Consider the following 15,609-nt stretch of genomic DNA (forward strand, 5'->3'; position numbering starts at 1 on the left):
ATATCAGTTAAACCCCTGTTTTAAAACATTTGCCTTTTTTAAGTCAGTCATTGAGCGAATAATCTTATATACATGTAACAACGAACTTAAAATAAAAAATTGAACTTCACATCAAATAATAAAAACTAACTATGTAAGATATTAGGACATTATTTTGCAGTTACCATCCCATGTGGATATGAATCCAAAAGTATATCTTTGATGTCTATAAAAGGATCTGTAAGATTTTCATCTTTTCTTTAAATGATTCTTTTGAGATGTATTTATACATTCAACGTCATTTATTTGATGTACCCATTTCCGTCTGCAAAATTAAATATTTTCAACAGAAACACTATGGATAAAAAACAATCTAAAACATATTTTATTACAAACAACAGAGTGACAAACAGGAAACAAATGAAAAAACTACGCACACCAAACTTGTTTTACTACTTACGGTCCTTGACCCCAGCATTTACAAGTTCGGTCCGATCGATCGTCCAAGTATGAATTCCTGTTATCTGTATATTGACATTGACTTTAACAGAAGTATGGCTACATCCAATGCACAGATCTACAACTTTACCACCAGAGTTACCACTAGGTCTTGAGTTTGAACCAAGTGAATGACCATCGACGAGTAATTCTACTCCTAGGTGTTTGCTCCAGGTGATCTCAAAATGTTGCCACTTATGTAAGACAGGCTCATATTTGGTGACTAATGTCCACTTTTGTGTCGTTGTGCTGACTATGTAAACAAGTTGTTTATTTGTGTAATATAACGTAAGGCCACTATGTCCAAGAAGATGACCTCCGCTCGAAACAATGTACGTGTTGTCAAGGAGATGACCAAAGTTGACGTCAATTGTGAATGTGAAACCATTGTTACATAGGTTGACATCTGTTATACAGGACGCCTGTCCGTTAGTTTGATTCAGTTTAATGAAGCTGTCAGTGCCATTTATTGTTACAACCGGTCTTGTGCCTACCACTTCAAACTTTACATTTCCAGTAACAGTGAACTTCAAGGTAGTTGTTGTTGTTATTATGACGTTGTTTTCAATATTTACAAATGTCATATTTGTTGCCTTAATTTCATCAGCTGAAATAAGGAAATAATTTTAATTATTATGGTAAAAGTCCTATTAGTTACTTACCTTGAGGTTTTTAAGTTATATAAGATTTTAGGCATGAAAATGTCATCAGTTTATTACATATAAAATTATGTCTAATCAATATTTAAGTTAAAAAAAAAACATGGGGTCTTTACTTTAAATTGATGCCAAAAAAATGTCCAAAGAATGACTATTCATATAGGGCAACATTCTGGCGATTTGTATTTTAAAGTTCTCATGAAACACCAGGGTATATTGAAAGGATTTCACACAAGTGTGTAACAGACATATGTCTTAAACTTAAATAGCTGTAACATGAAGGTGACTAGTATTAAACTGTTTATATATAGTAGTTACTTGTATTAATGAGCTTACATGCCGGAGACTGTTTTGAATTTTTTATATTATAAAAATATGCCATGCTTGCAACTTTTGAAATACATGTTACACAAAAAATGAACATTCTGGCTCCGTGTTCACAAAGAATTAATGATCAGGATCAAGATCAGGATCAAATGTGAAAACTCAAAAATTCTCAATTGTTTATCCTCATAGATTAAATATTTAATGATATCTTGATGAAATTGGACTTGAAATGGCATGTTTGTGCAATTTTAGAATAAATTTATTGTTATTTTTGCAAGAATTAGGCATTTTGCAGTGAATCAAAATATTGATCTTGATCCTAAAATTGATCCTTAGTACGATCCGATTATTTCTAATTTTGTTTTGTTATTCGTCGATTTTATCCCAAAATATGTTTGTTTCTTTGCAAATCATTTTTCACATTTTGATTAAGTACAATTTAATTATAGCAAAATACGATCAATTTTAGTTTTAAAAAACAGTAAAAATAAAATCAAGATCATTATATCCTGATCCTGATCTTTTCTTAGTGGACACAGGGCCTGATGATGTGTGCTAAAATACTTACCCGGTTTTTCACATCGATTTCCAACGAACCCATGTGGACAAATACAAATATTTTCACCCATACAGGTGCCACCATTCTGGCACCAACTTAGGGAACATAATTCTAAAACAAAAAAAGTCAAAGCCATTTAAAAATAAAAATATAGAATGATTTAAATCCATATACAAATGTAAAATGATATAATTGCAATTGGCATTGAGCTGAAAGGAAAAAATAAATTAAATATTTCAAGTTAATTTTAGTACGTTGACAAGTTTTGAACACTACAAGCAATAACCTACGGAAGATTTTGTTTGTTTTTGAGGTTTTTTTTTTATTTATACTAACTTTTAATATATTTTTTGTAGGTCAAGTGATCGGTATGTCAAACTCGAATCCAGCAGATAGATTGTACATAACGTTACATAAAGTTACACTGAAATATCATTCAGATTGATGTTTATTGTTTTAATATAATAATAATAATAATAATAATAATAATAATAATAATAATAATAATAATAATAATAATAATAATCAAGACTTTACTTAGAGAGGTAACACAGTAAGGCAAGGCCAGTCTTCCCTATGAGCCTCGATAGAATTAAATGAAAACACTGTACCTTTAGGATCACAGCCTTGGACCTCCAACTTAAAACAAGCTCTATCAATCCATTTTGAAGGTATTATACGGATATTATCTGTTACTACAACAGGTTGAGTAGTTACAGTAAAGATGTGTGTGCTGTTCATTGCAGGTATTTCCTAAAATAGTGAAATAAAACAAAACTACTTTTTACTTGTTGTTTTTGTTGACATGTTTTTCTACAATAATTTACAGTGTCGCCTGTATAAACGGGATGATTTGATATATATTTCTAAACCTTTAAAGCATTTAACACTTACTCTACTAAATATGTCTTATAAGGACTGTCAGTTAGTAGTTTCTTAAACGTCCATCCGACATCAACATTAATTAAATTATGTTTATAAAAAATATACAAAAATATTTTAACAAATCTGCCGAAAAATGATAAAAACAAGTATCTTAGTATACTAACCGTGGCAAATGTTCTGAATCGCCGTGAAGAGTCAATGGGTGAAACATACTGAAACTCGAATTCTGTCATTATTTTCTTATTGCCTTGTTTGGACCACATGAAACTAAACACACTTACAGCTTTAGGTTGGTCAAGTTTAATCTCTACCCACGGGTGATTATCACCCAATGCTGGGCACCACCCATTCTTTGATTCAGCTAAAATGAAATCAAAAGTTAAAACAAAGTGGGGAATAAGTAATTTACAAATCAATCTACACATCACTTTAGCTCGTATGTTTCGCAGAAAAATTCGATCTATTGTGCCCCTCGATAATTTGAAATATTTACCAAAATTGCTTATCAAATAGATAATTAAAAAAATATAAAGGTATCGTAATGAAAGCAATACTGTAAGATTTATGTACGTTTTTAACTTGAATATTAATGAAACTTGGTTATTGATTTTAACAGTCGAGCGTGGACACTGCGTGCGGTTATATTGTTTTAAGATTTATGATATGATCATTAAGATGTATAATTTAGTTGATTTTCAATGATATATTCATATATTATAATTTTTACTTAACAAAAATATAAATAATAGATTTTGTTGTATTGAGAGCAGGTATACGAAAATTATTGGTACATTCATTTTCAGTGTCAAAACTTATCCTCGGCTGAAGATATCACTAGATTTTGGCAAAAAATCAATGCATTATATAATTTTATATTATTGTCTACCAAGATATCAAGTAAAGCCCGAAACCAATAGCGGCCTGAAAGGACCTGTTAATTAAAATCTGGTATTGGCATTGGAAATGTGAAAGCAAACGAATTTACTGGATCAAAAACGCATGCAAACAACGGTTTATGTGAGCATTGAGAAGTTTTATGTTTTGTCCCAGTTAGTTTGTCTGTTTCACCTTATATTGCATTGATTCTATGCGAAAATTCAGCGGTACTGTTTCGAATGCAAATGGGCATATCCACAATTCTCGTACTTGGAAGTTGCAAACAATTTTTTTTAATTGTAATTTTATTAACCCCGTCATAGGTATAAAGGTGTCGGGAGCATCCCTAGGGTACCTTACAAGCTTTAAAAAGAATGGAAATGGAAGTTGCAAACGTTGTCTAAGACAGTTACTAGTAAGTGTTGTTTAGTAATTGTTTTCTCTATATGAAAATTAGATTGTATAAATAACCTAGATTAAATATTTTCCGGTTTATCACTGCGTCTGGCGCCTTTGCAAAAAAATAAAAAATAAATTGAAAAAAAAACAACAAAAAAACAAACAACAGATAATAAATAATAATAAAACATAAAATAATAATTGAAATTTTACTGACACGCATTTCAATTTGTCTCGATTTATTTTATAAATAAAAAGCTTTTATTTGAATAATTTAAAGTCAATTTTAGTAAGACCAAAAATCTCTTGATAAGAATGTAAAGATGTATGAAACTTACAGTTTCCAAGTTCTCCTTTGTTGTATACATGGTCCTGTGACGATACCTTAATATCGTCTGCTCCTATAATACCAGTCGATAGCCCGAGGTTTGCCGGCTTACATTCTAAAAAATTTTCACAATCATATGTCAAACCAAATATTACAAATTTAAATCAAACATAAGTCAACAATGGCTGAATATAAAGTCAATATATATGTATGTCGTATGTATTTCGGAAGATTGTTTTTTTATTAACAGCTATCTCTATATGTAACATCATATTTAATCATATATATTACCTTTGATTTCACAATTGTTTCCGAGATATCCTTGAGCACATTGACATGTATCCTGCATCACACAGATTCCGTTGTTTAAGCACCCTCCTGGACAAACTTCTGTAATTTTATATAAGATGTGTACATTTTATTTTGAAAAAAGTATATCAGTGAAACAGAAGTACACACTAATTGTAGTACAAACAAATGGGTAATGCATTTATACATATACATCTACTTTACATATTTGCATTCACTTTAACAAGAAACCGTAAATATAAAGAGCTAATATAAATCTGAATTTTAATTACATTCAATACTATATTAACAATACACTATATTTATTCGGCTAAGGCTGACAAAATAGAAAAAAATAATAATAAATAAACAAATAAATTGTGGCACATGCATCAAGTGACATAAAATAATTATTTAAACATAATATTATCATAACATAACTGTTGTAGGGAAACAACAAAGTATATTAATTAGGTGCAATAGTATGTAATTTTTACTTTGACATTTAGACAGAAGTGTCCATATTGACCAGTAAAATGGTTCTTACGTATTCGAGAATAAATAGTTCAGGCTTTAAAAGATTTCTAACAAAAAGTATTATACAGTTATCTCTCGGTCTGTTTTGTCAATCTACATGCATTTCTCAATTATGACCTATTTCTATATGTAAATCAATTCTACTTAACAAAAGACACGCAAATTGTTTCGTTAATTTGTCAATTTTTAAATCAAATTTTAGTCTGCATCTAGTCCAAATACAGTTTTGATTTGAACATAAAAAGATAAATTTTAGCCATCTAACTGATCGTTTTTTGTCAATACTTGATAAATTGATCCATACTTCTCGAAATATAGTAGGACACCTTTAACAGAAAATGCCCACCTTTATTATGAATTGTAAATTGTATACTACATATATATATTTTATATCAATGAGTTTGTTTTTATGTTAATGGTAGATTTTTTACAGGCAATTAATAAACAAATATAATCTTTTTCAGCATACCGTCAATTGGACATCCAATCAAATCAATCTTTAAACACGAGTCACCATGGAAACCCTGTATTGTGAATTGTAGTTTCCTGACTGCAATACTTTGACCAAAATCACTCTGTACAGTTCCTGGTTGAGACATCTCAATCTCCTTGAAAAATAAAAAGAAAGATCTTTGCTTCTGAGAAAGGGTTTTCCCTAAATTTCCTTACAAATAACAAATATATTAACATACAAGGTAATTATTGCAAAAATCGGAAACTACCTATTATTTAATACCGTTTTATAAGATCTAAAATCACATCAAACAATTTTAATTAGCATATTTAAATTTATATTATTTATGCTAAATAATTTATAATATTTAACTATATTCATACGTCATTTTATTTTACTTATACCGTTTACTGTCAAACTTGTGAACATAGGCCATACAAAGGAGATACGAAACATGGTCTTTATAGCTAAAACGTCGTTATTTTGAGGTAACATTGTTGTATTTAATCAATAAAAGTTTATCAAAGAGTTGTCTTTATTCATATGGTGATCTTTTAAGTTGTTTTTAAAACTAATTTGATAGTAATTGTAATCATGGCATTTTCCACTTTACTATAGAAAAACTGTTAAACTTACCAGTTTTCCTGCCTGCAAGGGAAAATTCACAAAATTGTTGACATCTCCACCATTAGGTACATACTTCACTAATGTGTTTTTTGAGTATTTGCCTCCGACATCACTGACGCGAATGGACTTTATACCATATGATTGTTTAAAATCAACGTTAATGTTTGAACCATTCTGTTGATCCGCACACCAGCCAGCTGATTTGTAAAAACATAAAGTACAGATAATGACTACATGCAAGTGTTTTTTAGGCAACTGTACTATTTAATATAAAAAAAACAATAAATATAGATGTTAAAGAAATAAATGAATTTCGTATGTTAAGAACTAAAATAAAATATTAAAAAATGAAAACATAAAATAAAATTAATTAAAACGACGACGACGACGACGACGACGACAACAACAACAACAACAACAACAGCAGCAGCAGCAGCAACAACAACAACAACAACAACAACGATTTTGAGATGTAACTTACCGGTAAACACTTCAGATGCTTTGTTCGAAGTGGTCTCGCTTGACGCATTAAATTCAAAATCTTTTATAAAGGTAGCATCGTTGAACTTAGTATCGCAAGCTGGAAGACAAATTTATATAGAATCAGCATAGATACATTGTTCTTTTGTTATAATATGTTGCAAAATAGCGTGAAATAGAATCCCTAAGGAAAGCCCGTAAATGGCAAAAAAATGAAAATGTTCCTCTTCTCCTTGTGTGAAAACCCAAGTTACACCATTGTCCTGCCTTCGACAGGGGAGAATCCAATCTATTTAAGTATTTTTGCATTAAATACGATCTTTGAAATTGCAGAGCCTAAAGCTAAATCTTAGTTTACAAAGTCGAAACTTTTGTGAAACGTTTTATTGTTTTCATGGAATGAAAAAATGTTTGTAATATGATATATTTATCTTATATGAAACAGCATCTTCTTCATCATACAAAAGTTAACGCTATGAAAGAACTTGAATAACACATGTACATAAACAAGTATATGTAATGTTTATCATGTTACACTTTCCTTAGAGGTACAATAATATCACATGTACATTGTACATCAGTACACTGCTGTAAAGATGGCATTTTACTGAAATCTAGAATCAATGTCTGAAGTACAATCAGACATAACAAATAGCTTTTAAAGATGGATAAACATGTACATAATAAATAACTTATCATTCACCTGCTATTTTGATTGTAGCAACGCCAATATAAGCGATGGGACATTAAAGGGACTCCACTGGTTATTTCTATTTGATTAAACTGGAAATGTTGTCCGAGATTTATGTTTCATTTGAGGTAGGTCTGTGCTAATGACTAATGTACAAAATGTCAGATAATTCGCTCAACAACGTTTTTCAAGAATAATTACATAATTGTAATTTTGAAAAATGGACCAAAAATGAAACATCCGTTTTCCGTTTTAAGTACCCCAGTTATTCTATGTAATAAATTCAAATTACATATTTTAAGGCATTCGGACTTCAGCTCAGTTCCTTTAATCTTCTATTAAAAGAATAAAGAGTAAGTTATATATAAAGATCGTGATATACTACAAGACTTCTACAATTAATATTTTCATAGTCAAGTTGAGCTGAATTGACTTTATATTTTACAAGATTGACAGTTAAAATGGTGTCTGACCAAACAGTTAAACAGTTGATATTGGAAAATGTTCAGGATAAAACTATAAATCTACCTAAAATATAAAAAGACTGCCCACTCTTTTTATAAACTGAGCGTTATAGGTAAATTCTAATAGATATTTACAGACATTTTGTTTGGACCTGTGCATTATTTATTGTTGATGGGAAGTAAATTATCAAATTTAAAGGTATTATGGCAAAATGAAAACTCATTTTGATATTCACCTGCTCACTCACTATGTACCCGTGGATGGGCATAATGTCACTTTAAAAAAATGTAGCACATTTGATTGGACAATCTTGATTTTTTATTGACAGTTTTAAATGACAACAATGTCAAATAAGTTACTACTTTATCACGTAATGTCGACTGAAATAAACGTGAAGATATGAAACGCGCCTTTTTTTATCAAATTTTACTCAGGTTTTTTTTTATATCAATTGACAATGTCAAACCTTTTGGTAGAATAAATTGTAGGTGTAAGCATAGACATGTTTTTGTAATCAGATATGTTAAATATCTTTGGCGCTTACATATTTGTTGTTAACTAAGGAGTGACATTTTTAAATGACAAGTGTCAAATAAGTGTTACTTTATCTTCCTATATCAACTTAATTAACTTTAATATCAGATAAGAAAATATAAGAACACGCCCTTTTTATCAATATTCACGTCTCTTATTTTTATCGAATATTTTTTCTTCATTTTCGGATGTAAACAGTATATCATTTTTATCACGATAAAAGAATCATGTTAAAAATGCCTATAAATAAACTTACCATATATATTTGGTACCTATAACACTGATGATCAAGTATTTATCATTTTGTTCATTTACCAAAATAAATTTTATTTAGGACTTTTTATTTAGTTCCGCCCATTGTTTTTCTCGTTTAGGGCACACGCACTTGGGTACCATACGTCGCTTTTCATGGAATGGCACTAACGTGAAGGTTCCGCCGTATGACCACATCTGCAAATGTTTCTAAATTCATATTTCACTATAAACCTGATTGAATGTTGAATTCCGCTTATGACGGTGTGCTAGGGGACGTGGACGGTAGTTTGTACTTGAAAGTACCGTCCTTGATCAGACTCAATCAAATTGTGCCTGCAACATTTTCAATTTTGACGTTTTAAGCGTTCTTTGGGGATTCTTTGTTTCTCTCTATTCATTGTTAATATACATGAAGTAAATGTTAAAATTGAGCCTATCGACTAGCTTGAGAGGAAAGTTGAAAGGTTGGACACAAGCATGGACGGGGCCTAGATAGAAAAAGGACAGCTAATATTCCTCAACAGTTAATATCTGAATTATCTAAGCGCTAAATATTCTTGTTGACAGTACTCATTCATACTGATTTTATCTGATTAATAATTTGTTGAGTTAGTAGAACATGTTTGAAAATGTTGAATGATAAAAGAGACCGTTTGATATTTTAAGGGGTAAATCTCATTTAAGACCTTTAAAGTGTAAAGATACGAGAAGGCCTGTTCTTATTTCATTTACATGTCAACTGTCATAGATGAGACTAAGCTGCAAGTATAGTTTACTAAGTTACAAATGTATGCTTTCAATAAAACACGGAGATATCACATGATTTATTGATCATCAATGCTCATTTATACTACCTTTATATTGCGAGCACGGGAGGTAAGGAAAATAAAAACATGAAATAATAAGAACGTCAGTGTGATAATTAACATGGACTGGGCAATCCTACGCTAATGCATCTTTATCTTATTGTCAATTATCTGATAAAATGTTTAACGTTAGAATATAAATATATTCAAGAAATCTACAAGTTATAGGGTACAGTAATAAATGTGAAATCTATATACATTTTGTACTTTAATATCTGATTTTTCTTATTGAATCTTTTTAATTAAGGATGGTGTAAATACAAGAGAGATACTATATCATAAAACTGTATCACCAGGAATGTTATATATGTTTTTCTAATCAGTGACACTTTCAATATTTTAAGATTTAGGACCGGTTATATGGTATCATTGCGTGCAGCAAACAGTTTATCCTTAAGACACAATGCTATCAATATCATAAATCTTACAATATAGGACTTGTTGCATCTCTAGGTAATTCATTTAAGTACCATCAGCAAACGCATACTACTTGATGTCATTTGTGATAAATTTTGAAATATTTTTTTATCTATACAAACATGTCCACCTGTTTATAATAAAATTATGATGCTCTTAATTTATCACTTAGCATGCATATATCTAGTGATCTTGAATCGTGCATTCTAAAACTACATGTAAAAGTTCATAAATGAAACAGAACTGTTGTGCAGCAGAAAAGTGCAGCAGAAAAGTAACTGTTTCACTGCTCCTTTCTGTTTATTGCTCTACTGTAGCTACATAAAATGAGATCGATAACGACAATTTGTAATGCCATATTATTCCGTTATATAAACAATTGTAAGTTCTGAATTCAAATTAAGGAGTCAGTCTTACATACTTTATTCAAATGTAACCCGATTGGGCTATCCATTATTAATTGAATGTATACATTTTATAATGACGACTGAAAATATTTGAACGTACGATATAGCCGCTGCCGATGTCGCAGCATTTCGTCCGATTTCGACATTTTCCGCATTTTCCGTAAGCACACGAATATCACTTTGCTTTCGTCCTCATACATACATGTAATGCGTAGTAAAGCCTAATTTTAAGATACTTAACTAATAACTTAATAAAGGGACCTTCTGATGTAAAAACTGTAAGTTGTTTACGTTACTGAAATACTCACGTTTTAAATAATATGTTTTTTTCCTTTGATATCCCAATATCCCAAGTGTGGTCGTATGCAGTAAGTCTTTTATCAAAAGTAGTCTCTATCGCAAGTTGAAGTATGTATGCATTATTGCACAATTAATTACCGTCGTTACTTACAGAAAATTTCATCAATAGAAATATCTACTACGTTATATGAAAGAGCATATAGACTGCTATATTAAACAGTTGATAAATTGTATGAAAAAAGAAAGGTTTTAGTCTAAATGAATAATAATATATATTTTTTTGGAATGGGGTGCGGGTAGGTTTAGTTAGTTTTTATTTTAAATGTTTCATATTCCCAGGCTCAATTTTGTCATACATATGTTTTAGATACTATATTATCGGACAGTTTTCTCCGTTAAAATATGTAAAATGCCCCACTTTTTAATATGGAAATTTGATACTTAACATACTTTAAAGTAAATAAAAAATTCTTTCATCTTAACTATGTTTAAAGATTTAGTTAAGTGCTTGATTATGGTAATAATCTTTGCAAAAAGATTTACTGCATTTATTTCGAATGATGATATCATATACTTACTAAATTGTTATTGTACTTATCCTCAAAAGGAAATCGCTTTCATAAATCAGTAGCCACTTCCCCGAATGCAAATACACGGTCCCATCAAACGTTTACTCGATTATCAGTAAGAAAAATAATTCAATGCTTTAAAAAAGAAGAGGAGGTTATTTATTACCGACAATCTTAGAACACACCTACGCAGCATTACAATTTACTGTATGACAGCCGTCAATGGACTTTAAGACTTTTATTATTTCGAGCCGTCCTTACTCTGTTCTTATATATCAAAACATGTTCCATTTTAATTATGGAAGTGGTTTAAAATGTTTATTTCATTTCAATCTTATGACTGGAAGATGGGAGAGCCCAGTAGAAAATGAGTAGCAACTTCTGTACAGTAACAAATAAAGAAATACATATCTGTTAACTAGCTGAAAGCAAGACCAGTGTTCAAATCTTTATCACTACAGAATATTAGAAGATAAACTAAAATAATGTCAGTTAACGAATTTAGTAATAAAGTAGATTATATTCGTAGACTTAATAAACATAATATCACACCAAACAAGCACCTAGTGGATAGAACAATCGAGTTCTAAAATGAAAACTGAATAACCTTCTAATATAGCTTTTGTGTCGTTCAAAGAATAAATAAATCTTTTAAAGACCCTGTATGTTGTAATTGAGGTTGTATACCACACTTAAGTAAAATTATATATATGTATATAATTATGCTTATAAAACAATTTTCAAACATCGAAAAATATGTAAAATATGTACTGCAAATATTTGTACATATTATATGTAATCATTAAAATATATGCATTCATTTCTTATTGAAAAATTTGACTTAGACTTTATAGAAAATATTTTTCATTACCTCTATTTATTTATATGAAATGTTAAATTCGGTAATATCTTTATAAATAATTTTTTTTGGAACTTATAAAATTGATAAATCTTAATTTGAGCATCATATTTATTATATATATAAAAAAATGTTACAGGATCTTTAAAAAGATACTATTCATTTTGAAAGTAAAACAAAAAAAACTAAGTTTGATCTGAACAAAATAGAACTCACTAAATATGCAATTTTATAATTTGATTTTATTAAAAATGGCAGGTTATGTTTTTTTTCATTTTTTCTACAGTATACGGTTTTTCTCTTGACTAATTTGAACAGAAATAGTCTTAGTTATTTTAATACAAATTTTTTTTCATTAAAGCTAACTCTGATAACTTGATTGTAAACAATCATTTTTATTAAATGATTTTTTTTTCGATTTTTTTCCACCCACTTAATCCGCAAAACACACGGAGGTGTAAAAGTTTGATTTTATATAAATGTTTGAATACGTGTATGTGTGCGTGCGTTTGTGTAGAAATTATTCTCCATAACATTATATTATATATATTTATTGATGGCCAGCACTCGCTACCGTATCTAACAAAATATTCTTTCAATTTATTTAAGTGTTTATAAAATATATAACATGATACGGATTACCATCACATTTTTCATTCATGTAAAATTTGCTTCCATATATCTCTGACGGTTATATATCAACGTATTATTAAATTTAGCGGATGAAAAACGAAAAAATAAAAATGGTAACTATAATTAAACGAAGAAATATAACTGATAATATTCATTTTTTATCATTTTCTTTTAATGATCTATTGAACATCACTGTAGCGGAAACATCAAATTAGACAGATACTTGCATATGTTATTAATGATATATTTCACATTACTAAAGTCACATATTAGACAAATGACAAATCATTATAAAGTGTCGTATTTTATTTTTAGATTTCAATCGTAAAATCGGTTGACCAAAGTTAGAAAATAAACTTTAAGAAGCATGCAATTATACTCGTTACCGAGGGCAACATTTTAATTCGGCAACAGGAAATAAATGTCTTTCAAACAGATCTTAAGAGAAACTTTTTTTCCAAGAATTATCAATAGTAGAGGTAGATCAAGTTACAATGGAGAAAGAAAATGATTGTTATAGTGGCTAATATTTTCTTTTATTCTGAAAAAAAAAGCAAAATACGTATCAAATATGTTAACCGATATAATTTTTTACGACAGTTATATAAAATGTGTGTAGTATTGACAAGTATGTGCGATCATAATTCTTATGGCAATCAGTATTTCTTACCTCATATATTGTATATAACTATGATATAAAGTTAAACAATGATAAATTACAAGTAGATTAAAGACAAAATTTTACATACGACTAATTTGCTTAAAGATTCAAATTAGGATTTCATAATTTAAATACATATATAATGCTAGGAACTAAGCGTCCATTAGATCTAGAGATAGGTTCAGATACATTTCGAATTGATTGCAGCCCTGAATACATTCCAGAGCCGGAAACGATCTACTTCCTGTATATATGTGAATAACTTAAAACAAATACGTACAAAGATTTTCCTTTTAGGCAGATTTATTTAAGGTATTGATTTTTAAAAAAAAAATGATTGACACTTTGATGTCATGATTTTAAAGCATAGATATTATATTGTTTACAAACCTTTTAAAAGCTATCATTAAACGTCAGAGATAAATTTCATAGATTGACAAGGTATTAAGTAAATAATAAATGAATGAAACGATGCAAAACAATATTTTTTTTTTGTATTTAAACAAAGTCCAGGAATAGTTGAGAAGATATTGGGCGGAAGACATTTTACACAAACGGCAAAATAACTTTATATTTGTCTACGCTGACGTATAAAATGACTACGCTAACAAAAAAAGGGGAAAAAATAATGGTAATAAAATAAAAAAAGAAAGAAAAAGAATTAAAAAAAGAAAGAAAAGAAAAACGTAAAGGCAAAATGGGTATAAGTTCTAGTTTGTACTATTCTTTCTACAAAAGGAATAAAATGAAACGCAGTTATGCGTAACAAGAGAAAAACTAGAAAACACAACAAGATTTATTTTAAAATTTGGTTGTTATAGCTGTTATCTTTGATAAATATTTCATAACAAATTATTATATTCATAAAAGGGACATTGTCTGTATTATTCTATTTTTCGATAACGTTGTAAATATGCTGTACGATAACAAAACTGATATTGGAAACGCCCAGACTTAGAAGGATTTCAATAAATAAAAATAAATCTATGCAGATTGACATCTCACCTTTAATTCACCTGATCGTTTCTTATCTATACACTTACGTGTGATTTATTATGACGGTAAATAAATAAGCCTTAGTTTCTATGTGGAAACATATTCTCATTAAATCAGTTACTTTTCAAATATTTATATTTCTGACAGTCGCGGAATTATAATGTATTATCAAATGAAGGCCGTCCGTGAAAAGACTCCTTGTCGTTAACGTACGAAATTGTCTTTGCGTCTCTCAAACAACCTTAACAATTATGTTTCCATGACAACGAGATACTACACGCCAGCAGTAGACAAACGTTTTCAATATTTTGTATATAACAAAAAAATGAGTTCACCGCCTACTACGGAAAACAAATGTAAATGTTTTAGTCCCACCTTGATTGGGCATATTAACGGCAATACTTATATAATCATACAGCAGTGAAAAATGGACCTTACAAGTTTGCAAAACAGGCGGGACATGGTCTACAGTCAAAAGAATACAGGATCATAGATTTAATACGCATTTAATGTTGTTTTTTTTTAAATAAGAGTAAGGGTATAAGAGGTAAGATTAAGACAACGGACAAATTAAAACTGAGGAGGAATACCAATGTAAAATCGAGGGGGCTTGGGGGAATACCAATGTAAAATCGAGGGGGCTAGGGGGAATACCAATGTAAAATCGAGGGGGCGAAGAGGAATACCAATTTAAAATCGAGGGGGCCAGGGGCAATACCAATTTAAAACAATATTGATCAAAAAGTTCAAGTAAGAAATCAATGTCGAAAATGATGATATTTGATAATCATGATATATGATAATATAGAAAAAACGTTACATTTTATGCAAATCTTGTGTTAACATAATGAAAATGACGATTTGCTAAAATTACCGCACACAACCATGGACATTACATTAGATAAAGTAACATTATGCTCATATTTTCATAGTCAAGTTTAGCTGAATTGACTTTATATTCCAAAAGATTGACTGTTAAAATGGTGTTTGACAAAGAGTTGATATTAGGATAAAATTATAAATCTGCCTAAAATATAAAAAGACTGCCCCACTCTTTTTA

At 29.5% G+C, this 15,609-nt stretch overlaps 1 protein-coding gene across 5 annotated transcripts in view; it reads right to left on the minus strand.

The window, feature by feature from the left end:
* Positions 1-15,609, minus strand: part of LOC132736386 (uncharacterized) — an 83,876-nt gene that overhangs the window by 20,909 nt on the left and 47,358 nt on the right. For 3 of the 5 annotated variants that reach the window (XM_060723508.1, XM_060723510.1, XM_060723506.1), the window contains exons 9-11: positions 2,634-2,775; positions 2,032-2,133; positions 440-1,084 (exon numbers count right to left, since the gene is read on the minus strand). In XM_060723508.1, the coding sequence (XP_060579491.1) occupies positions 440-1,084; positions 2,032-2,133; positions 2,634-2,775 (889 nt within the window). Of the gene's footprint in view, positions 1-439; positions 1,085-2,031; positions 2,134-2,633; positions 2,776-3,071; positions 3,269-4,520; positions 4,622-15,609 lie in introns of those variants that run through there. The other 2 variants (XM_060723511.1, XM_060723507.1) reach the window with 2 other exon arrangements.

The sequence above is a fragment of the Ruditapes philippinarum genome, unplaced genomic scaffold (assembly GCF_026571515.1).
Source record: "Ruditapes philippinarum isolate M1 unplaced genomic scaffold, ASM2657151v2 ctg488_1_1_1_1, whole genome shotgun sequence".
Taxonomy (NCBI): Eukaryota; Metazoa; Mollusca; class Bivalvia; order Venerida; family Veneridae; genus Ruditapes; species Ruditapes philippinarum.